Here is a 25,337-nt window from a genome sequence, read left to right on the forward strand (position 1 = left end):
AATGCAGCTGATAGGTCCAAAAGGAGGAGTAGAGCAGGTTTGCCTGCATCTCTGAGGTCGTCCATCTGGTTTTTGAGGTCAAGAAGTGCCGTTTCGGTGCCATGTCTTGGCCTGAAGCCTGACTGCCGAAGACCAAGAAGATGGTTATCTTCGAGGAATTTCTGAACTTGCAGGTAAGCTGCTTTGTCCAAGATTTTTAGTAAAAATGGGACAGTGGTAATGGGTCTATAATTCCCTGGGACCGAAGGGTCTAAGGAGGGTTTTTTGATAAGCGGACGAACCCATGCTTCCTTGAGCTCAGCTGGAACATGGCCATGGAGAAGATGGAGAAGATTTCTTTGGTCCCTGATTTGGCTTCTGAAATCCTAGTGTTGAAGGAAGACGCCTTAGCCTTGATTATGGAGATTTTGTATTCAGTGGATAGGGCCTTAAAAGCTGCTTTAGTGGTGTCTTTGGGGTTATTCTTCCAGGCAGAGAGTGCAGCTCTTTTTTTTTGACGTAGCTGTGAGAGCTCCTGGGTGAACCAGGCAACTGTCTTCAGCCATTGTACCTGCCACCCCTCGACATTCATCAAAAGGAGCAATGGCAGAAGTACGTTTCCCAATCAATTTATTCTGAGTGCCCCAGGTATGGCCACTTGGAAAATCTGAGCAAGGGATGCAAGTGTACTTACATGTTTTCGTGCTTGCTCCCGCCATAAGGATTGGATGGGTGCAAATTCCACTCCCTAACACTCTCTTGCCTTGCTGTGATCAGTGGTGCTCTAGCCAAAAATTGCCCATAGGCTAACAACTAGTACAGTGGAATTGAGTGTACCCCTAAAATTGTTACGTACCTGTTATATCCAACAGTGTTTTTAAACTATTAAGGTTGTTCCGGGGAACATTTGTGGTTCCAGCTCCCATCGCAAGGCTTACATGGAATTTGAACTCTCTTGAGGCACTGGGCCTACTTACCTGATAGGGAAGTACTATTAACGTTAGCCCTCTGACATACATTTATAAGGAATGGTTTATGTCTTAATGTATTGTTCTTTACTTGCTACAGTTTCATTGCTTTACTTTACTGAACAGTGTTTACTGTGTTTTAGTGTAAAGTGTAGGTATTCTCACTTTGATATTACCAACTGTGTATATATGTGTATATAAGTGTGCTGGGTGATGTATGCTTTTCTTACTTTTTACCTGCTTGGTGGTTAAGGACTAATAAATTAGTATATTTGTATACATCTATGTTTACCTCTATATCTTGACTGTTCACATGTGTGGTAAACTGTACTTACACATCACTGTCTTCACTCCTCAAGTCTGCCTTTCTGCTCAGTTTATGTTATCTTAATGGAGTTTGGCTAGACTAAGGCCTCATTATGAGGTTGCCTTAGGTCGCCGGTAGTACTGGCGGCCTACAGGCATCCTTGGCTTACTGTTTCCGCCGCCCGATATCCTGGTAATAGCGGGATATTACAGGCAGCAGCAGAACGGTAAGTTCCCAGTGCTAACGGTGCCGGGGCTTCAGTGATTTATCTGTCGGAAGGGGCCTGAACTACCCGCATGTCAGGCCTGTTGGTAGTTCACAGCCCCTACCGGCAGACCCGGAGTGAGCTGATCCGGACAAGATGCCGGTATTTCTGGACCAGCTCAGCTCATAATGAAGGCCTAAGTGTTAATAACCGTGCTCTCGGACTAGGTTAGCCTCTCAGAACCTTCCCACTGAGCTGCTTCTGAAAATACATCTTAGAAAATAGTACTAGTGATCCTTCCTGTGCCACAGCTCTGCTGGTGAATGGATCCAACAGCATTAGTTGATGTTTGTGGGAGGAAGCAGGGGATAGGGTCCTATGTGTCAATTGGTTCCTTGTTTCTTGGAAGCATTTGCCGGTTTTTAGAGTGCAGAAGTGGTAGGTGCTCTATGTACCACTATGGCTTGTTTCGTAGGATACCTGGGACAATTAAAGACCCCAAGACTTCAGGTTTAGGTGTCACAATTTTATTTTACAATTATTTACACAGTGGATCACCTAAAAATAAATTGAATCTTCTCAAACTCATGGTAACAATGTTTGAATGGTTCTCCACAGTTCTCAGTGGGTCCTCTTCAACCATGGGTGGTCCCACAATACCCTTGGCGGTCTCCATGGGTTTTTAGCCCTCCCGAGCCATGGGTCAAACTCATGAGTCTATAGCAAGCCATTTCCATATCAGAGTGTTCCGTCCACCCTTGTTAGCAAGTCTCAGTTCAATTAGGGTTCCTGTATGCTGTCCCGATGACTAGCTATGTGCAGAATTTCTCAGGAACCTAAATCCCAAGATTATCTAAAATTAAGTTTTGCCAGCGCAGAGTCAGCAAGAGGAGTCTCTACTGTGACAGCCAAAGAGAAGTGAAGAGGTGGTCTTTGAGCAATGCGCTTCTCCAGGCCCTTCCTGTTTCTTTCTGTCTCATCTCTCTGATCCTGTTATCTCCTTTCTGACCCGTCATGTTCCTCCTTTGACCGAATGGTCCAGGCTATCAAGAAGGAACCTTCCTATTTTTGTTGTGTACGCCTTGGTCTTCCTCTCTCTGCTACACTTCCTGGTCTTCTTTGCTTTCCTCCCACCTACTCAATACTGCTCTCTTCCAAGTATTTTGTTGCTTCTTTGCCACTGGTGGCCTGATGTTCACACCCTCTTTTGCCACTGTCTACCACCTCCTCTCTACGTATGGGTCCTGATGTTATCTCCTGCTTCTGGAGCTGTCCTCCCACTGGTGTTACCACCTTCTTCCCGAGTGTTTCCCAGACCTCTAACTCTCTTAACAACACCTTGACCAACTAATTTTCCTTTCTCTCATGCACCCTCACCTTCATTTGTCACCTCTTGTCACCTTTGATCAACTCTTCATGGGGCCACTCCTCCTTGTCACTGTTACTATTACTTTGACATAACCACCTTCTCTACATCATGGTTACACGCATCTCTTGGTATAACCATATACACCTTGTCTCTGAGACCACCAACTCCTCATGAACCACTTTTGTCTCATTACTGACTTCACCAGCTGCTGATGTAACTACCTCTGCATTCTTACTAATATTATCATCTTCTGCTATAACCATCTCCATCTCTCCCCAATCTCGTCTCTCTGCAGGCGCCAACCTTTTCCAAATGTTAGTCTCCTCCTGCAACACCTCCAATGACTCCTTGGCTTATATAAGGAGATTCTCTTTCCCCTTGCTGGAGATTTGAGTGTGGGCTCAAATGTTTGGAGAGATAGGATTGGTTGGTGCTTATAGCCTCACATGACCTCAGGGAACAAGCCTGTCTGCTGCTTTTGTGATGGTTAAAGATATGTATTTATTGTATTTATTAGGTTTATATAGGGCTTTAATCCAAAGCGCTTTACAATATAACCACAAGATACAAGAATTATGAAAGAAGCATATTTACAATCATGAAACAAACCAGTGAAACAATATGTAGTACAATTTACCTAGGTGGAAGAGGTGGAAGAGGTGAGGGAGGGGTAAGGAGTAAGGGAGAAGAGGAGGTAGTCAAGGGGAAGGATGAAGTTTCAAGGGGAATAGGCGGAGGGATAAGGGAAGGAGAGGGTAGGAAGTTTGGTAGGAGGGAGAATAGGGAAGTAGTGGGAGAGGAGTAAAGGTTGGGAGGGAGGTCGGGGGAGAATGGAGAAGAAGAGATTTCAGGGAGGTGCGGGAGGAGGAGTAGGTGGGGATGGAGCAGATAGAAAGAGGTAATAAGTTCCAATGTAGGGGGGCCAAGAGCTGAAAGGACTGGAAACGCGACGCGGCACATGGGGATGGGGGAACAGTGAGTAACACGAGATCAGCAGAGCGGAGGGACCGAGAGGGAGTGCAGAATGAGAGGAGACAATAATAGGGGTGGGCAAGGTCATGCAGGGATTTGAAAACAAGACAGAGGAATTGGAATTTAAGTTGGGAGTGAAAGGGAAGCCAGCCAAGGTAAGAGAGTGAGGAGGAAATGAAGTCGCGAGGAGCAAGAAGGCAAAGTGTGCGGATAGAGGCGTGGTAGAGGGATTTAAGGGGGCAAGGTGAGAGGCAGGGAGACCAAAAAGAAGAGAAGAGCAATAGAACAGACAAGAGAAGATGAGGTAAGCGATTAAGAGTTTAGAGGCATGGAATGCGAGGGAGGAGAGATGGTAGCGACAGGTGCGAGAGGTGAGAGAAATATGGTGGGAAAAGGAGAGGGAGGAGTCAAAGTGGAGACCTAGATTGCAAGCGTGAGCAGAGATGGGGAGATTGGAAGGGGGAAAGTGGATGAAGGGGGGCTAGTGTGTTGGAAGCAAAGAAAAGGACTTCTGTTTTGTCAGTGTTGAGGGAGAGAAAGTGGGATGACATCCGGTTTTTGATAGCCGTAAGGCAGAAAGATAAATTGAGATGGAGGTCGGGAGTGAAAGAAGAAGAAGAGAGTAAAAGCTGGGGGTCATCTGCGTAGAAATGGTGAGAGATACCGAATGGGGCGATAACAGGGGCAAGAAGAGAGGTGTAAAGTGAAAAAAGAAAAGGGCCAAGTACAGAGCCTTGGGGGACACCATAGTCCAAGGAGATGTTGGAGGAGGTGCGGCCTCCCCAGGAGACAGCAAAAGAACGATTAGAGAGGTAAGAGGAGAGCTAATTGAGGACAGAGCCTTTTAAGCCAAAAGAAGCAAGGCTATTGAGGAGTAAGGGGTGATCAATGGTATCAAAGGCAGCAGAAAGGTAGAGGAGGACCAGGACAGAGGATTGCTTAGCGTAGCGAGCAGTAAGGAGGGAGTTGAGCACATAAGTGAGAGCCGTCTCAGTGGAGTGTTTAGGGTCGAATCCAGATTGAGAGGCGGGAAGGAGAGAATGAGTGGATATAAAAGCTGAGAGTTGAGAGTAGACTAGGCGTTCAAGAAGCTTAGAGAGGAAAGGAAGGAGGGAGATAGGATGAAAGTTGGAAGCAAGGAGAGTGTTAGCAGAAGGTTTCTTCAGGATGATAGTAGTGTGTTTGAAGGCTGAGGGAAAGGTGGAGGAGGAGAGACAAATGTTGAAGAAGGTGGTTAAGTAGGGAATGAGGAGCGGGTACATCTTGGGACTAAGAAGGGTGGGAAGGGGATCAAAGGGGGCAGCAGTAGGATGAGTTTTGGCCAGGAGAAGGGAAACACTGGACGGAGTGACAAGAGAGAAATTAGACATGCATGCAGACGGGGGGAGAGATGAGGAAAGAGGGGAATAAGAAGGAGAGAGTAGGATGTTTTGGCGTAGGGAGAGGATTTTGGAAGAGAAGAAGTCAGAAAAGTCGGAAGGAGATAGAGGAGAGTTAGCAGAGGGGTCGGGAGTAGGCAGGAAGAGAAGACGAGAGAGGGTTTGGAAAATACGGCGAGGGTGTGAGGCTTGTGAGTGAATAAGGTTAGAATAGTAGGAACATTTGGCTGAATTGAGGCAAGAGCCATAGAGAGAGTGATATGAGAAATAGGAAGTTTGGTTAGACAGAGAGCAGAATTTGAGCCAGTTTTATTCAAGGCGACGGAGGAGTCGACGCATGGACAGAAGGTGAGTGGAACGCCAAGGTTGGGACGGTTTGCGAGAAGGGCGGAAGGAGGTAAGGGGGTAGAGTTGGTCAAGACTGGAGGAGATGGAGGAGGACAGGGAGAAGAGGGTGTCATTGGCCAAAAGAGAAGAGAAGTTGGAGAGAAAGGGAAGGGAAGAGGAGCAGGAGTCGAAAAAGAGGGAAGGGCTAAAGTTGCGGAGATCCCGTTGAGAGAAGGAAGAGGGGGAAGAAGGGGTGGACGAGGAGGAGGGGGAGTGAGGGAGAAGGAGAGTAAAGCATTATCAGAAAGATAGTTGGGAAGAGAAGAAACAGGTGAGGAGAAGGTTGAGATAAATATGAGATCAAGAGTGGAGCCAGAGGAGTAAGTAGGGAGGGGAGAAAGAAGGTAGGCGTCAAGTATGGTGAGGAGAGGGGAAGGTTGAGAGGAATTGAAGAGGGGGAGGTTGAAATCTCCGAGAACTGAGAGGGGAGTAGGAGAGGGAGAGATGAGAGAGAGGAGGTGATCAAGGTCTTCATAAAAGGAAAAGTGGGGGCCAGGAGGTCTGTAGATAATTAGGAAGGAGATAGCGTGAGGGGAGGTGAAGGATTTGAATAGGTTTTCAAAGGAAGGGAAGGTAGGGGGAGATAGAATAGGGGTGGAGGAAAGACATTTGGGGTGGAAGAGGAGACCAATGCCGCCTCTGCGGCCAGAGGGGCATGAGACATGAGAGAAGGAGGAGGAGGGGAGGAGGAGGGGGTGGTGAGAGAAGCTGGTACAGTAGAATTGATGAGAGGAATCCAAGTTTCAGTTATACAGAGCAAATGGAGGTTAAGTCGGAAGAGCATGTCTAGTGCCGCAGCGGTCTTATTGCAGAGGGATCTGGCGTTCCAGGGGGCAATGTTAATGAGACTGGAGGGTTCGGCAGTAGGGGGACAGATGAGGTTGGGACAAAGGGGGGACAGTAGGAGGGAGGAGGGGTGAACAGAGGAAGGGGTAAGTCCAAGGAGTAGACTTGAGGATGAGAGGAAGAGAGAGGAGAAGGGGGAGATGGGGGGGAGAGGAAGTTGATCGAGGAGAGGAGAGTCTGGCAACGCGCATGACAGAGGGTGAAGGAGAGAGTGATGAGCAGAGATGATAGAGAGGGGATTGATTAGCAAGCAGGCAAGGGGAGGGAGAGGAGATGGGGTAAGGAGGAGGTACGTTGTCTTGATGCTGGTGGGAGAGGGCAGGGTAAGCCAGGAGAGGGCACAGGTGGGGGGGGGGGGGTAAATAAACCACTGAGAGGAAGGAGGGGGACTGGTAAAAGTAGACAGTCCACTGACAGGACAGGGGAGGAAGCCTCAGTAGCAGAGCATCCTGATGGTGGTGGAGGAGGACTCCTGCTGTGCGGAATAGGCTGAAGGTCTCAGTAGCAGTCGTCCAGGAGGTGGGAGACTGGATGGTCAGGCAAGAGGTGAAGGTAGGGTAAGATAGTGGAGGGCGGATGGTGGTAAGGACAGGAGGGGAGGGTCAGGTGAAGGAAGCTAGTCCAAGAGCAGGACAGGGCAGGCAGCCTCAGCAGAAAAGCGTCCTGTTGCTAGTGGGAGAGGGTTTTCATGGTGGTGAGGGAAAACCCGAAGTCAAAAGGAAGTAGACAGGCGAACTTCGACAAGGCAATGAAGGCTCTGGCAGTGAGGAAGGAGATGGCAGTCTCGGCATCCAATGTCCAGGAGGTTGAGGACTGGATGGTCAATGACGGGTGTGAAGGTCTGATGGATGGAGGAGGTCTGTGTCAAGGCAGACAGTCAATAATGTGCAGCAGGTGCCGGAGCATACGCAGCCTCAGTGCCGTAGCAGGAAGGAGGGGGTCTGGGGAAGGTAGGCAGAACAAGAGCAGGACTGGGCAGGGAGACTCAGCCGAAGAGCGACCTGTTGCTGGTTGAAGAGCACTTTCCTGGTGGGAAGTCAGGAGGTGGTAGGCAGGCAGACGTCAACAAGGCAGTGAAGGCACCGGCAGTGAGGAAGGAGCTGGCGGTTTCCACAGCCATTGTCCAGGAGGTTGGGGACTGGGTGGTTAGTGACAGGTGAGAAAGTCCAGTGGATGGAGGCGGTCTGTGTCAAGGCGGACAGTCAATGAAGTGCAGCAGGCCCCGGAGCCTACGCGACCGAAGCGCTGCCGCCACGACAGCGGGTCTGACAGCGGGAGAGGCCCTGGAGAGGAGGGGTGGTACCGGCCAGTTGAGAGTCCTGGTTATGGTGGGAGGCCCGCAGTGAAATAGGCAGTTGGGAGAGTTCGGCGGGAGCCGGAGCGGACATGGGCGATTCTAATGCTGGTTTCCTGTTCCCTATGATACTCTGAGTTGTTTAGTGAGTTCATACATTTTAGGGCTTTGTAAGCGAGTCAGGGACAGCGGGCCCAGACAGGTCCACATATCCTTGCAGAGTTTGCAGAAATATGCCGGTTTCCAGTCCAGAGGAGCTTTGCCATTACCTCCTCACAGTCTGTAAGGGTATTGGAAGGGGCTTTGGTGTCCCTTGCTTGGGGGAAGGGCTGGTGGGTTAATTGTAGTGGCTCCCATCTAAGGGAGCCGGGGGAGTGGTTTGTGATTGGTGACTGGCCCCTGCCATGTGATCGTGACCACGGGAGGATCATCTCCATACAGCCCTCAGGCCTATCATTCCCTTGTCTAGAGAGGTTCCTGGTGTGTCACGCGGACCACGTTTCCAGTACCAGACAGTGGACTCCGTTGCAGGCTGTAAGTGTTGTCACTGCTCTGTTGGCAGGCCAGATAAATGTTAAGGGCAAGCAGCGGCAAAGGGCTTCTGATTATCATACTCGGTGGTGTTACCTTTGTGATGCAATTATTGTCCTAAAGCAAAGTATAAGAGGCACATTACCCAAGCCACTGAATTACTCAATTCCAGTGGCGCATGAACTCTTACTGGCATGTTTCCTTTCGCCTTTCAAATAATGTTTCATATCTGAATATTTTTGCCAGCCACATGAGTGATGATAAGGGATATTTGTTCTTTCTAACACATTTTTCAGATGAGTGTTTTAACCCCAAAGTCATGAAACATGCTCTGCCTGGCCTCTGAGCAGATTACTAAAGCCATTGTTTATACTGAACATGCAAACATGCAAAGCTTTCGGGTGGTACATTTATGTGTTTTTCTCGGCACAGGAGGACTTTTGCTTGATAGTGTGGCATATCTTGAAGTCCTGGATTGATTTATGAATTCTTATAATAACCTAGGGCCAATATATTTGGACAAATTACTGTACACCTTTCATACAGATTTGTAAAGAATTTCTGTGGTTGGGAAGGCAAGATGATGCCCCACTAACTACTCAGGCTCACAAAGTGCCTTACTTCGTTAGTCAGTTGTGCATATGGAAACGAATATTTGCACGAAACATGAAACACTGTCTATAGAAATTTGATAACAATGTAAATTGGTTTTAAAAGACTAAAGGCATATCACATTTGGAAAAACAGAAAAAAAAACGTTTCTGTTGATGAATGGTCCCTTTCAAACAGAAGTCTGCAACCTGCAATCCAGATGATTTACCCAACAGCTCTAGCTAACACAGTTAATGTTGAGGGATTATGGGAGTCATGCAGCTAGGGTGGAGGCCTCCATAGACTGCCGTCTACCGTGATTGACCATTTGAGCATGAAACAGGGCAATCAGTGTGGTAGCAGGGAGGGGAGGGAAGGCCCTCCTGTGTGCGAGGCAAAGGCGGCCATGCTGTAGTGTATACACAAAGGACTGCATCCCCCACAGCCCAACTTGGCCACCTGGAGAAAGTGCATGAAATGCAGAAAAAAATAAAGAAATGCGCTCTGCCGGATGGCGTGGAAGAAATGAATGGGCAGATGCTAGAGGCCATATGTGTGATATCTGCGATATGTGCAATAATGAACCGGAAATTCTAGTTTGCATTTGCTCCATATAAATATTCTTTGGAGTAACTGGTAATTATACAAATTAAAACTGTGCTATTAAATATGTATATGGCCTTTGGGAAATCTATGCCACACAGATTTTTATTAATAACATAAGGAAGGGAGATACTTGAGTGAGTTTGATGTAGATTAAGATATATTAATGCTCAGCTGAAGGAAGTTGAGCGTGCAGGCTCCTTGCTTCAATAGCATTCCGATGCCTACTGCATGGGGTGTGTTATGTATGCCCTTCTATCATGCAGTGTTCACAAGGATGCCAGACGAAGGGTATGCCAAGCTCAGGTGTAAATGTTCCACATTTGCTCGTAACAGCACACCTGTGTCTCCTCTAAGCAATGACTGAGTATGTCTTACCCAGGAGTCTGCCATTTGAGGTCTCATTTACATCTTAACCTGGAGCAGGGATGGCATAATATTTTCTTCGCTGTGAGTCACAAGATTGCTCCTGAAAAAAACTGATAAAGCAGACATGTATTTCATTTGGTGTCTTTATTACCTTATCCTAAGATTCTCTAATGTTACCTGCCAGTGAACATTTTCCTGGGTCCAATCTTCATTTTGTCAAATAACATGGTGGCTAATAACCTCCCACCATATATCTTTCTATGCACCATTGCTCCCTCTTCTGTGTCTTATCCAGGCAGGAAACTTCTGTTATTTGATATTATTTGACACTAGTGGTAACTCATACAATTTCATCTTTGCAGGTGATTGTACAGAGGTCTCTTGCAGCGAAAAGTCTTTCTCATGCCAAAGGAGGTTCCCTGCTGGCGGCATACCTGAAGGTTCTACCCCTTTTCATCATGGTGTTTCCAGGAATGATAAGTCGAATCTTGTTTCCAGGTCAGCACCATTTTTCCACAGGTTTGCCTTTCTCCTTTGGCTATCAAAGACATTTCATGTTGTAGGATTCAACTGTTAGTGGTTATTTAGGATTTTATTTTTTATTGGTGGCTAATGCATTGTTTTTTTAACAGGTATCTTCTGACAGATTTTTCAGAGGTTAAACTGGTGCTTCTTTAGAGCCCTGTAATCATTGTTTCTTAATGAAGGTCTTTGTCCATAAGTCTCTATTATGGACTATATGTAATTCCCTTCTTTTAAGAACACATAAAGATTAACATTCTTATTTTCTTCAGTGGGCAAAGGTTGTCGCGCCCCAACCAATCGAGTCCATATTTACTCAATAGGGTTTGCATACTCCATGGAATAAGAATGGACCAATGCCACCTTCTAGACAGGAGTCTTAGATCATGTTGCATCTTCATGTGCTTGTTGCCATTCGTGATACTAACAAACTATTACACACATCATAGGAAGTGAGTTATTAACTTTTTCTGGTATCATGTGTTCTTTGTAACAGATCTAGTGGCTTGTGCTGATCCAGTTACCTGTAACAGCATCTGTAGTAACCCCTCCGGCTGTTCAGACATTGCCTATCCCAAGCTGGTGATTGAGCTTCTACCTACAGGTAAGACCTTTCCCATTATATGCAAAATGCCCACAGCAGCATTTCTGTCATCATTATCAAAGCCACCTATAATGCACATGGAAACAACAAGCTGCTTGTGTTCTGCATTAAGAACTCATAAAGAGTGGTAGGGACCACTGAATGGAAAGAAAAGTGTGCATCGTGCATGAACAATAATCAATTGAAGTTGGCAATGTTTGTTAACTAAAGAAAACACTTAAGTAATGTGGTAGACCTGGATCAAGAGACAAACAAGAAGACATGGTGTCCAAACACTTCTTTATTCTTTCTGTAATGAAAAAAAGGCCTGCCTGTTCCTAAGGCTAGGATCCTTAGCCCTACTCAAAGAAATGCGTAAAAGGGTGCTTGTAAGGATGTCTTACATTAAATGAAGTCCTCTGTCCAGATTCCTATTCTATCCTGAGTTATCTCCATATCTCTGCAAACAAAAACACAAACACAACAAAGACATACTCTGAGCTATTGCCCGAATATAGGGACGGTAGCTGGTTTCTGACCCCCCACCCATGTGTCTCTTTACCAAAGGCCCCTCACGTGTATTCGCAAACATGCACTTAGTCTCTTTACAGTTTCTTTCCTTCGCAATTCAGGTCTATCAAAAGTCTTTATCCCTTCTAGTCCCGGATTTCAGTCTCTCGTTCCCCCTCTATAGGATTTTTTGAGTTTCTTCCCGCTCCCACCTTATAATCTCTCTGTTCTCCCCTCCTTCAGTTTTCTCTGTATTTTCCCTCCCTTGGAATTCCACAGTATTCTCCCCACCTTGGGTCCTTTTGTGCCCCCCCCCCCCCGTGGGGATTCTCTGTATTCTCTCGTCTTGTGCTTTTGGGTTCTCACCCGCCTTGGGATCTCTTTGTGCTCTCCCCACGTTGGGGCTTCTCATGGTTCTCCCCACTGTAGGGTTGTTCTGTGCTCTGCACACCTTGGGGTTTCTCTGTATTTTCATTGCCGTGGGTATTCTCAGGCTTTTCAGTGTTCTCCCTGCCTTGAGGCCTCTTTGTGCTCACCCCCCTTGAGACTTCTCAGTATCTCTCTCCACTGTGGGGCTTCTCAGTTCTCACCAGCCTTGGGGTCTCTTTGGGCTCACCCTGCCTCAGGGTTTCTCATGATTCGCCCCACTCTGCGACTGTCCTGTGCTCAGCCACCATTGGGGTTTTTTGGTATTCTCCCCGCCTTGGGGCTGCTCAGTTTTCTCTCCACCTTGGGGTCTCTTTGGACTCACTCTGCCTTGGGGCTTCTCGCAGCTCTTGCCACTCTGGGGCTGTACTGTGCTCTCCCCACCTAGGGGTGTCTCTGTGCTCTCTGTGCTTTGTGGCTTCTCTGTATTCTCTTTGCCTTGGCTTTGTCACCCTCCTTGCACTTCCCCAGAACCACTGCGTATCTTTGTCTTCTGTGTGGTGCTCCCCAGGAGGGGCAGTGAGTCTGCCTGGTGTAGAGCCACTTATGCGACTTGCAAACTGGGTTCAAGCTCAGACACAGCTTGTTCTCATATCCCGCTAGCTTTGTGAAGGATTCTGGTTGCAGCTTCCCTGTAGACCAGTTTCTCAGCCTCAGCTCTCCATAGGTTCCTGCTCTCTTCTGCTACTCTCAGCTGGGCCCTTCCGGCCCCTTGCTTAGCAGGTGCTCTGACCTTTTCACAGTGGTGCCCACCTTTGGGAATACCACACATGGTATACTCTCTCTCCCACGAGGATCTCAGGTTCTCTCGAGCTCTGTAGGCTTCACTCTCGCAATTTCGCTCTTTTCTGATGTTCCTCCAGGGGGCTTGCGCCATCCACTGTTCTGTTGATTCAGGTGAGGACTGTCGATACTTGGGGTTGGAAACCAAACCACCGGTTAAACAGGAAGTTTTAGATTATCATAGATCTCAGCTTCCACATAGCCAACTAAGGTATTAGGAGTTTAGGGAAATAGAGGATAACTTATAGCCCTTTCTGGGGATTTCCTGTCTCCTAAGGGGGTCACCCCCGTGGGATCCAATTTGCCCTGCCCCCTATTGGGTGTTAAACATAGTGGGCTCACCTCCCTAGTCCCCAAGGGGTGGCTCCCCCTCGGGGACAAACTCCTTGGATTCATCATATACCCCACTATTTACTTTAAGCATTGGCCAGCCAAGTTAGAATCCATGATAACAGAAATGAAAACGAGTAATCTCCTGCTGTCTGATCAACTTCATCTTCCATCTTCATATGCAGGGTCGTCAGCATAGTTATTGCTTTCATCAGGATTCAATTTTCCCCCGTAATAGGATGGTATATATATATATATATATATATATATGTAGAGCAAGAAGGCCAGACCTTGGCGCACACGCCTCCTTCCATTTCTGTGATTAAGTCCAGGACCTACCTGTTCTGGAGAGTCATCAACCTGGTGGCTCTCAATTCTTCTCTGACTGCATTGAATCCTTTTATTGTTGCATTGATTGTCTGTAACAGCTCCCATCTGGTTATTTGCAGCCACTTGGCATTCACTGCAGTCTGTAGTCCTGGCATGAATATAGATGTTATTATCATTGCTGTCTTGCTGAACAGTTTGTGGTAATCTGGAATGTCTTCATAGGTGTCAAGACTTGAGTTCCGTGTAGACTATGTATACCTCCGTCCCCAAGCACCAGTTAGGGAGATAAGTATATACTCGCTGACCGGTTATTGAGGCCACAAGTGGCTGGAACAAGAGTACCAGGTCCCCAGGTATCTGAAATGGAAACAGGATATTACTGGATCAATCACCATACTGTATAATGCACAAAACCATAAAAAGACAAGTGGCAATGGCACCTACCAGTTGTTTTACTGAGGATGGTATGTAAGTGAAGGAAAGAGGACAGGGTCCCTGATTTCAGGTAGCAGTTACCCCACTAGGGTGGTGCAGGGTTGTGAACAGTGAAGAACCAGCGACTTATATAACTGGTCCAAAAGGCATGTGACATGGTACCACTATGATAGTAGTAGCTTGACTGACAAGGACCCAGGTATAGGGGCCTGAGTGAGGCCGTGCGTGATGCAAAGGGAAAATCCAAAGGCAATACAAATAACAGAGACCGAGGTGGGGTGTGTCCAGGAGCACAAGAGTAGAGTGCCATAGCAAAACGTTACTGTAAAGAAGTCCGTAGAAGCTTTTGCCAAAGGTAGATGCAGTTTGTGTAAATCTGAATGAAAGTTAGTTGTTTTAGCCGAGTAGAGTTCCAAAAAGCACTCTGTGAAACCAAGATGTGGTCGTAATCCAGATGAAACAAGAGTTTGAAATGCAAGAGATAACGCTAGGAGCTGGGAAAGGACACAGCTGAGAAGCGCTGAGTGGAGCGTCTGGTTACCCGATCACGTGGTAGCGTCCATGTCACGTGATCAGACGGCCGCACAGTATGCGTGTCCCCCAATTTCCATGGCAGCTGCCTTCTGAAACACAGCCAGTGTCGCCACGGGTACAACTTCTGTGATGAAGTAGTGCCTCTTTTTGGTTGACATCTGAGGCGGCGTACAACTCAATCGCTATGTCGCTGACTTGTAGAGCGTCCATGAGTACCATGAGTGTTTTGAGTAGGAGTTATGAACTGATGTGCTGGATGCGTGACAGAAACCCCCCCCCCAAAGTCTCATGCCCCCGTAGGCAAGAAGGATGTACCCTATGAAAACGGGCCATCAGGAGCAGAGCATGAACGTTACCAGCGGGTTCCCAGGTCCTCTCCTCGGGCCAAAAACAACCCAATCTACCAGGTAATACAGACGTCCCCTCCTGATAGGGGAGTCAAGAATCTCATGGACTTCATATTCATCCGGGGAACCCCACAGGATAGGAGACGAGGGTAGAACTGTTACGCTCACCTGATATCCCCGGGGGCTTCTGGAAGGCTCTGAGATCTGGAACCCTGGATGCGTAGTTGCCCAGTGCTGAATAATGAATCTGCAATTACAGAAGGGAGGATTTGTGATAACTGTCTCTAATGGGTGAATCTCCCACCTCTCTCTGACCGATTCCCTTCCCAGTGGGTCCTTTTCTCACCTTAGTTATTTGTAGGGTGAGCTATCCGTCCCGCTTTTCTTGTGCAGGGGTGATTGACGTTTGTTGGCGAGCTGCCCGAGTTGCTTCACTGGTGCAGTACGCCTTCCTTGGGCCCAGGCCTGCTGTGACCCCGAATTTTCTGGTAGGCAGATAGGTTTGTTAATTGTAAGTCTTTGTTCTGTTTATGCTGGGAATTCGTTAATGTCTTTATCTCCTTCTTTCCAGGTGCGAAGGTCTTGATGCTGGAATGCCGGACGGAGAGGCACATTTCTAGGTAAGAGAAAGTGCAAAGTGCAGCACCTTTATTGTCTTTTAAAGCTAACCTGTTTTTTCTTCTTCTTCTCCTCACAGGCCGCTGTGGTGCTGCGAGTGGATGAGAGCGCGATAAAACAGGCCCCCGGAATCTGTTAAGATAAGTACAGCGCTGTGCGGTTGTTTAATATTGAAAGCAAACCTGAATATGTCTCTTTTCCTTTGCAGATGTTGCTGTGGTGCTCCGGATGGAAGCGTGGCGTAGCGTGACTGAATTCAGGTAAGACTGATGGAATTCGATGTTTTGGAAGCGCACTTCTAATATTGTTTTCCCTTTCTCGTTAATGCAGGTTGCAATGTCCAAACAGCAGCTGTGGTAGCGGTTTGCTGGAAGTCCTTAAGCTAGTACTCACAGGTGAGTGATGTTTCTTCTTCTCTTGGTTTCCACAGATTGCAGCCCAGTTGAGATGCTGAGTGCTGGATGGTGTTTTCTCAGGTAAAACAGAATAATCTTATTCTTGTTCTTGCAGGATTACAGGAAGATGCTGAAGACCAGGAGCTGGACATGGTGAGCGTCACGCTGCTAGTTGCAGAATAACAGGAAGCGTGTTCTGCAGTCAGGGTGTGGTTTATATAACCCAGGTAAAGTAGTACCAGGGAAAGTAGTTCCAGGCCTGCCACACCCAAAATACTAGACCACATGGCTTGGTTATTAGAACTAGACTGTGTGGGTGCTTCCATGTTGGATTTAATGGCCCATGTACATAAATGGAATCTAGTTTGAACAGCCCTTCCTTCCTTCATATGAACCTGGTGCCAAAGGCACCAGGACTGGCTCCAGGAGCCCTTTTGCAGTGGTTTTAACGCCCTCAGGGTTCTTGCGGGAGCCTGCTTGTGGCACAACTTGTGCCCCCTCACAGTGGTCATGACAGCACTCGCCCCCAAGGCCCCTCTCATGGTATCCTTCCTGTCCGGTCCGGGTTTGGTGGGGTTATCCAGGTGAAACCGCTTGATCAGACGTGGTGCGTGAATATGTTCACTTGGTTCCCAAGTTCTGTCTTGAGGCCTGCACCCTTTCCAGTCCACTAAATAGTATAGCTTAGATCTGGTAAGTTTCGAATCCAGGATGTTTTTAACTTCAAATTCAGGCTCTCCATCAACTAGCACAGGTTGTGGAGGTGTTAAGAAGCAGGTTCCTGGTTGTACAGGTTTTACAAGTGACACATGGGGCCTCATTACGACCCAGGCGCTAATGGGTTAACGGCAACGTAAAAGGCTGCGGCGCCGTTAACCTATTAGCGCCTAATTACGAGGTCCCTTTGCGGGACCCGACCTTAACGGCTGGTTTTACCAATTTGCGGCACCGTACTTAGCGCAATTTGCGGCACCGTACTTAGCGCCTTCCCCATTCCCATTGAGCCCTATGGGGTAAACATGGGAATGGGGAAGGGCCATGGCGGCATGGTGAATTACCACCCCGACAACCTCGGAATGGGGTGGTAATTCCCCATGGTGCTAGCAGCACCATGGTCCTCCGCCTGGGCCGTAATGAGGCCCATGGAACACCGGAAGAATTTGCATGCTTGGTGGTAAGGCTAACTTGACGGCCACCGGATTTATCACTGATTCGATGTTATAGGGTCCTAGATATCTTGGACGAAAGGTCCGGGTACCTTTTATGGGCACATGTTTTGATGCCAACCAAATTTCATCTCCAACTTGGTAATCGGGAGCTTCCTTTCGATGCCGGTCCGAGAATTTTATTTGTCTGTCTTTGGCTTGCAGTAAATGTTAATTTGCCCTTTTGAAGGCTTGGGTTATGCTTGTGTGTAGAGTCTTTACCGCTGGCATTTCCAAGGTCATGGGAGAGTCTAGTTCAGAGGTACGTGGATGTCTTCCGTATATTGTGTAGAAAGGGCTTTGTCCCGTGCTGGTGTGTATGGAGTTATTGTATGCGTATTCCGCTATACATAACAAGTCTTTCCAATTCTCTTCCACTTGATGCAGCATGCAACGTAGATACTGTTCTAATGTCTGGTTTGTTCTTTCTGTTTGGGGGTGATGGCTAGTGGATAATCGAACATCGATTTGTGCCATGGTACAACATTTCCTCCAGTTTTTGGATACAAATTGGCTTCCGCGATCTGAGATTAGGATTGAGGGGAAACCGTGCAGTTTTATAATCTGTTCAAGAAATGCTTTTGCCAGACCGGTAGCGTTAGGAAGTCCTTTGAATGGAATGAAATGTGCCATTTTAGAGAACAGGTCTACAACCACCAGAATGTTATTAAAATCTTGACAGGGAGGTAATTCCGTAATAGAATCAAGAGAAAGAGTATGCCAGGGAGCCGGTGGAATATCCAGTGGTTGTTGGAGGCCAGCTGGTGTCTGTTTTTGTGATTGATTCTGTGCACATATCCCACAGGATAGAAAGAATCGAGCAATGTTCTTATGCCAGGTTGGTCACAAATACTTCAGTTTAACCTTGGCTAGAGTCTTAGCAATTACGGGATGGCCTTCGATCAGGGAATCGTGATAACCAGACATTACCAATTCTTGCAGATATTTACTTGGTTGACATAATCGTTCCCTGAAGTAGGGTAATCCATCCAGAACCGTGTGATGTTCATTTTGGTGACTTTAGGTATTGAAGGTTTTGGTGATCTGTGATTACTGTGATGGTATGTCTGGCCCCTAATAGATACTGCCGCCAGACTTTGATGGCTGATTTTATTTCCAACAATTCTTTGTCTGTAATTGCATAGTTAGGTTCTGGCGGTGAGAATTTACGGGACCAAAAGGCCACGGGTTGTAATTGGCATGCTCTCTGGATCTCTTTGAGAGAGAACTGCTCCCATAGCTACGCTGGAAGCATCAGTTTCCACTACATAGGGGAGATCAGGGCGGAGATGTCGTAAAATTGGTGCAGAGGTGAATCTTTTTCTGAGTTCTTGATAGGCCTGTTCCGCCTCTTCAGTCCATTGGAATTTTTTGTTGTTTTTTCTCAGTAACAATGTGATTGGGTGGACTTTCCATGAGAAATCTGGAATAAATCGGCGATAAAGATTTGCAAAGCCGAGAATGCTTTGTGTCCCTTTAAGTGAAGAAGGTGACGGCCAATTAAGGATGGCATCTACTTTGTGTAAATCCATCTTGACTCCCTTTGGTGAGAGAACAAAACCGAGGAAATCAACTTCGGTGACATGGAAGGAGCATTTCTCGAGTATAGCGTACAATTTGTGCTGGCGAAGTTTAGCAAGGACTGAGCGAACATGTTCCACATGATCTCTTTCAGAGGGGGAATACACCAGGATGTCGTCAATATAGACCAGGGCACAGACCAGTACTGGCTCCAGGAGCCCTTTTGCAGTGGTTTTAAGGCACTCAGGGTTCTGGTGGGAGCCTGCTTGTGGCACAACTTGTGCCCCCTCACAGTGTTCATGACAAGAACAACCCGAGTGGTGGGAGGACAGGGCTTCAAAAGGGAAGTGTGAAAAACAGGGTGTATGCACCAAGTTGCAGGCAAGGCAAGGCGATAAGCTACAGCATTAATAACCTTAGGGATCCTCTAGGGACCCACAAAGCGAGGAAGTAACTTCCGACAACCAGGTAGACAGAGATGTTTGGTGGACAACCACACCCTGTCATCGACAACATAAGGAGGGGCCTGAGTGGGTTTCTTGTCTGCTGAGCGGCGCATAACAGCCCGGGCTTCCTGGAGATGGGTAAGGGTTTGACTCTGTATGCCCGTCAGATCCCTGAGTGACACAGGTAGATCAGGAAAAGGCAAGAGACAAGGGTGTTGACCATACAATGAATAGAATGGATAAAAACCAGGGGAAGGATGAGGAGCATTATTATATGCGAACTCAGCAATGTGAAAGACCTGGTACCATGAGTGTTGATATTGTAGGGACAAACAGCGTAAGTACTGTTCAAGTGTTTGGTTGACACGCTCTGTCTGCCCATCAGTCTCGGGGTGGTATGAGGATGAGAATCGTGCATCGATACCCAGAGTTTTGTGAGAGCCCGCCAGAACTTTGAAGTGAATTGGAACCCCGGTCTGTGACCAAGAGAGTAGGGAGGCCGAAGAGACAAAACGCTGAAAGAAAAAACAGGTTGGCCAAAGTAGGGGCTGAAGGAATACCAGTGCAGGGTATGAATTGTGCCATTTTTGAGAATGCGTCTACCACCACCCAGATCGTGTCATAGCCTTTTACCCTTGGCATGTCTGTGATAAAGTCCACGGTCACTGTATGCCATGGCCTTTGCGGAAGCGGCATTGGCTGGAGCAGGCCTAGGGGTCGTCCTTTACGGATTTTGCACTGGGCACAAATGAAACAATTTCTAACGTACTCATAGACATCCCTACGCATGGTAGGCCACCAGCACCAGCATTGGAGGAGGGTCAAAGTACGTTTTTGGCCTGGATGTCCATTGATTACACCGTCATGAGACCATTCCAATGCTTGATTGAATGTGTCTTGGTTGGGTAGAAATAGTCTCTCTTGAACAAAGGGTAGACCATCATGGAAGACCTGATTCCAATCCTGTACCAGGTCAATATGGAGAGAGACCCACTGACGGATAGCTGTAAGTAAGCACGTAGGTGGGGTACATAGGCAAATTAAGTGTCTTTTGTCTAAAAGAGTGACTTGAAAAATAGTAAGAGAATCTCCACCAGGTAGACGTGATAAGGCTTCTGCATTACCGTGTACAACACCAGGGCGGTGGCTAGTGACAAAAACATAGGCAGAGAAAAACAAGTGCCAACGGACTTGACGACTGTTGACACATTTCATGGCAGCAAGGTCTTGTAGGTTACAGTGATCTGAGTATACCGTTATCGGGTGTTTACCCCCGAGTAGATGGGGTATCCAAACTTGAAATGCATCTTTAACGGCTAGAAGTTCTTTCTCTGTGACAGTATAATGTGTCTCAGTTGGTGTAAATTTACGGGAGTGGAAGGCCACTGGATGTAGGAGTGGTTGGACATGACTGAGAAAGAACCACTCCCAAAGCATAGAATGATGCATCTGCCTCCACCACTAACTGCAGCTCTATATTGGGATGCTGTAATATGGGAGCAGTAGTGAAAGCAGTTGTCAAAGCCACAAATGCCTCCTGATGTGTAGAGGTTGAGATAAAAGGGTTCTGTGGGCTAGTGAGTTTGGTCAATGGGGAAACAATGGCAGAGAAACCCAAGATGAACCATCTATAAAAGTTTGCGAATGCTAGAAATGATTGCAGAGACTTGATATTGGTGGGGATAGGCCAATTGAGGACCGTGCTGACTTTGGATGGATTCACAGAAAGACCTCTGGACGAGATCTGGAACCCTAGAAAATCTACTTCAATGGTGTGAAAAAGGCACTTTTCAGGTTTTGCATAAGTGCGTTGGCCTTGAGACGGGTGACGATCTCCCTGACGTGTTTTACATGTACCTGAAAGGAGGGGGGGAAATCAAGATGTCATCTAAGTAGACAATCACATACGTGTCAATGATATTGTGGAACAGGTCATTCATGAACCTTTGAAAGGTTGCGGGGGCGTTGCATAGGCCAAAAGGCATAACTGTGTATTCGTACAGTCTGTGCCGGTTGCAAAAAGCTGTTTTCCACTTGTGGCCCCTTCTTATTCGAAAAGGTTGTAGGCCCCCCTGAGATCCAACTTGGTAAATACCGTGGCATGAGTTAGTTGATCGAGAAAGGGATTGATCAGTGGTATGGGATACACATTTTTTATTGTTATCTGATTAAGTCGCCTGTAGTCCACACAAGGACGAAGATTACCTTCCCTCTTTGGTACAAAGAAGATGGGACTGGCTGCGGGTGATTGGGAAGGTCTAATGTGGCCCAACAGGAGGGAGGTTTGTATATACTCTTTCAGGGCCTGGTCTTCGGATGAGGACAAGGGGTAATGCGACCACATGGTATGACTGCCCCAGGGACAAGGTCTATAGGACAGTCGTATTGCCAGTGAGGTGGGAGGTGTTTTGTGCAGCCCTTGTCGAACACCTTAGAGAAATCATGGTATTCAACAGGGATGCCAGGAGTGATTTCACCCATGATGTGGTTTGGTAGTTCTTGTGACATGGCCGAATGGTCGTCTAGTGTCATATGGGCAATGGCAACCAGTGCTTGAGATGGCGAATCAATGCTATCAGGCAGTGTTCCTAGAAATGAAGTGATTCCAAAAAGACTTGGCCCCAGGACCAATTAATCATTGGGTTATGAACCCTGAACCATGGAATACCGAGGATAATACCGAATTTGGGAGTGGTGATTAAGTCAAAAGATACTATCTCTTTGTGGGTATCATGAATGATGAGTGTCAGTGGTGCTGTTGTTTAATCGGTCCTGAGACCAGCAGAGAACCATCCATAGCATGGACTGGTTTGTGGCGACTCTTGTTCTATAATGGTAGGTTCAGGGATGTTGCCAAAGTGATATCAATGTAATTGCCTGTGGCACCAGAATCTATTACTAGTTGGACATGGTATCAAATGTCATTCGTGGGGATCAAAAGGGCTTGGATCACCATAGTAACTGGTTCTGAGCCAAAGGGGTCGAGGTTAGGCTCATCCATGCCCCCAGGTCTCGGGATGAGCCTTTGAAAACCTGAAGATCTTTTTCGGCATCTCGGACATTCTTTAACAAAACGACCATTCAGGCCACAATAGAAGCAGGCGTTGGCAGTCCTGCGTTGTTCCCTTTCTGTGGAGGAGATTGCGCTACGGATCCCTCCTATCTGCATGGGCTCCCCAGGAGCTCTGGTAGAAAAAGACAAGCAAGGAGTTCTTCCAGTTTCCGTCTTGCATTCAGCCCTTCAGGCATCTACCTGGAGGGCCAAATCCACCAGTTCTGGGTACTGGACTGGCAAAGTGGGACCCACGGCCAATGAATCCTTCATGTTATCAGTAAGACCTCTGTAAAAGACTGCAGCCTTTTTGTTTTCAGGTTAGGCTGTCTCTACTGACAACTGATTAAATTGGGGTATATACTCAACCAGAGTGGCTTTCCCCTGAACCAAGTCTAAAAATTCCAAATCCCGGGTTTGAGCTTTAGGACGGTTGTCAAATACTCTGGTCATTTCAGCCACTATTTGATCAAAATCATAATGTTTTGGACTGTTATTCTCCAATAGTGGATTAACTCGGGCAGCTGCAATGCCACTTAGATGCGAAAGAGTGAAGGCTGCTTTAGTAGTAGAGTTAGGAAAAGCCTCGGGATGACATAAAAAATTGAGTTTGCATTGATTTAGGAAAGTCCTAAACTTCCAGGGGTCACCTTGGAATTTCTCAGGGACTGCTAAGGGAAAGGGAGTGGGTACATAAACAGGATTCTGTGGCTTTGTGCTGCCTGAGGGACCGGCTGGACAGGTTGATCCCCGAAATCAGGGTCAGGGGGAAGGGCATGGCATTCACTTTGGATGGTGTCTATGCACTGATGTATGGCAGTGGTGGCAGCTGCCATATCAGCCCGCAATACTGTGATTGCCTGGACCAAGGTGGCTACTGGGTCCCCTGCGGCAGTACCTGCTAGATGATTGAGACATATTGCATCATGTACAGGAATCTCTTTGGCAATACATGTCCTTGCTGCGTTCATGGCATATGGTATTAAACAGTAAGTAAGAAAAAGACGAAGCAGCTTTCATCTGGCATTCTCTCTCCCACCTCTTTCATGTGCTGATAACATACATTGTTTTTAAATGAACCAAGTTATCAAATTATGTGTTTATATTTTCATGATCTTCCCCAACACTCCTTTTAAATTGAAATAGTTACCTCGTCAGATTATAAAAAATGCTGTCCATATCTTCATCAGGAACAATAGTAAACATTTCATTGTTACCCACCATATCTGCATCATTTTTGTAACATGTCAACATGCCATAATAATCAGGAGAAAAAAACAAATCATAATACAGAATAATGTCACGTATTATTCCATGAAAGCCCATCGATTTTCTTGATGGCAATGAGCCTCTTATATTCTGAAATCTCATCATCTTGTTTTGGCTCTGAATATGTAACTCTGTAATTCTTCATGGATCACACATTTAGATCAAGAACTGCAAGATGATGGCTATAATTATTCTGAAAATAATATAATTGTTCTTGGGATTTCCCAGAAACGTCACAATATTCATGTGTCTTCTTACTAAAGCTGGATAAGACTGCAATATATGTGTAAAAACAGCATACAGTAATGTGTGTATTGTTATTAAATTGTTCCTTTAGCCTATATAAAAAGTTCCAGGATAACTGCAAGTCTATTTATTCCTTATTGAATGGTGAAAAATATTGGTCCTCAATTTAAAGTGCTTTTGTGCTCTTAATTTTCCTTGTCTTTGCTCTTTGGGCATTAAATGAGGCTGCATGCGAGGAGCCTCTTCTCTTGCTTCACCGTTGGTAGTTGCAGGAGGGGTCTGGGTTTCTTCTTTATATGGTTTGATGTTGTGCAAATGCAGCCAAGCTCTTCTTCCTTTTAACTTAGCCGCTGTGGGAGTAACTTCTTTCACCTCATATGGTCCTTCAAAATGGAGGGTACTCAAAGTGCATACAAACGTTCATACCAGCACCTGGTCCCTTGGGTATAGACTGAGTTGCTTCAATAAATAATCCTCTATATCAATTGGTTGACTGTCTTCAACACTTCTCTTTGATCCCTCCCTTCAATTCTTGACCTGTTGAGACATGAAAGAAACACTTGCAATAATTGTTGTTAGGTAATCATGCATTTCGTCACCTAATGTTTTTGCTACGCTATGAGCATCAATTTTTAACATAGTTGGAGGAGCAAATTGGGCTCTCATGCAGCATCCAATCACCAACTCATGATGTGTTAGATGGTGATCTGAGCCAAGCTGGTTTCTTAGAGCATATAAGGCGAGTGATAGGCAATGTAGCCACCCCGTCTTTAAAGTCATTTTTATTTTTGCAATCCTCCTTTAATAGTCCATTTAATCACTCACAGGCGCCATTCACCTGTGGATGATAAGCTAAGGAAAATGTACGCTTGAAGCCTAATAGAAGAACTATTTGTTTGAACAATTCATTTACAAATTGCGGTCCGTTGTCAGACCACGATGACCTCGCACACACTCCATCTTGGGAACACCTCACGCACAAGGAACTTGGTGGCACATGTGGCAGCAAGGTGCATGCATGGTCCTGCCTCCATCCATCTAGAAAAAGGACATACCACAATCAGCATCTGTAGCCGTTGCTGTCACAGAGTTCCCCCCTTCTCACATGAGACCGATCCTTGCTGGACTCCGTGGGCGGTGTCTTCTTGCGGACAGACCTGGACTTGAATAAGGCTGAGCGAGTCTCTTCCGACTCCAGCGTGCATTTAAGATTCCGGGATGCAGCAATCCGGGGATCCGGGAAACGAAGAAGACGTGCTGATGGTGCACGAGTCCAGGAAGCAAGAGGAAAAGGGAAAGGGGCAAGGAATGGAAGTAGAAACGCTAGGAACCAGGAAAGCAATACTGTGAACTACGGAGCACATGTCTGATCGCTACTTGGCAATAGCATTGAGACGCGCGGAGCCGGGGGGGTGCGGTCTATTAGTAGAATACGTTACGTCCAACGTATAGACCACGGAAGGCGTGTCACGCTGGACGGCCATGTTGGGAGTGTCAGGGAATGCGAGGCCCGTTGCGATAAGGACCAGGAAGACCAAAAGAGGCGCGTCCTGTGGGTCATGACAGCATGCCTCCTCCGAAAACATGTTCCTCCAGGTTTGCCTGGGTGTATGAGGTGGTATCTTCTGAGCAGTCGAGGGGTATTCAGATTAGAAAGTGGTTCCCAAGTTCTTTCACTGGGGGGATATCCTTTCCATTCAACCAGATATTGAAGCTGACCCCGTTTATACCTGGAGTCGCATATCCGGGACACTTCATATTCCAGATGATTGTCCACCACTACAGGAGTGGGTCTGCAGGATTTCCGGGAGGATTGAATGTAAGGTTTTAATAAGGAGGTGTGAAACACTGGGTGAATCTTTTTCCAGGATTCTGGTAACTTGAACAGGTATGAGACTGGGTTTATAATTTCCTTGATGGAAAACGGACCACAATACCGGGGGGCCAATTTGTTTGGCCGTAGATGTCAGGGTAGTAATTTCGAG

At 46.8% G+C, this 25,337-nt stretch overlaps 1 protein-coding gene across 2 annotated transcripts in view; it reads left to right on the forward strand.

The window, feature by feature from the left end:
- The window catches only part of SLC5A11 (solute carrier family 5 member 11), a 672,168-nt gene that overhangs the window by 360,955 nt on the left and 285,876 nt on the right, over window positions 1–25,337 (forward strand). The window contains exons 10-11 of one of the 2 annotated variants that reach the window (XM_069647357.1): window positions 10,163–10,298; window positions 10,819–10,926. In XM_069647357.1, the coding sequence (XP_069503458.1) occupies window positions 10,163–10,298; window positions 10,819–10,926 (244 nt within the window). Of the gene's footprint in view, window positions 1–10,162; window positions 10,320–10,818; window positions 10,927–25,337 lie in introns of both variants that reach the window. The other variant, XM_069647356.1, reaches the window with a different exon arrangement.

This window comes from Ambystoma mexicanum, chromosome 2q, assembly GCF_040938575.1.
Source record: "Ambystoma mexicanum isolate Mex_15411 chromosome 2q, UKY_AmexF1_1, whole genome shotgun sequence".
NCBI classification, from domain to species: domain Eukaryota; kingdom Metazoa; phylum Chordata; class Amphibia; order Caudata; family Ambystomatidae; genus Ambystoma; species Ambystoma mexicanum.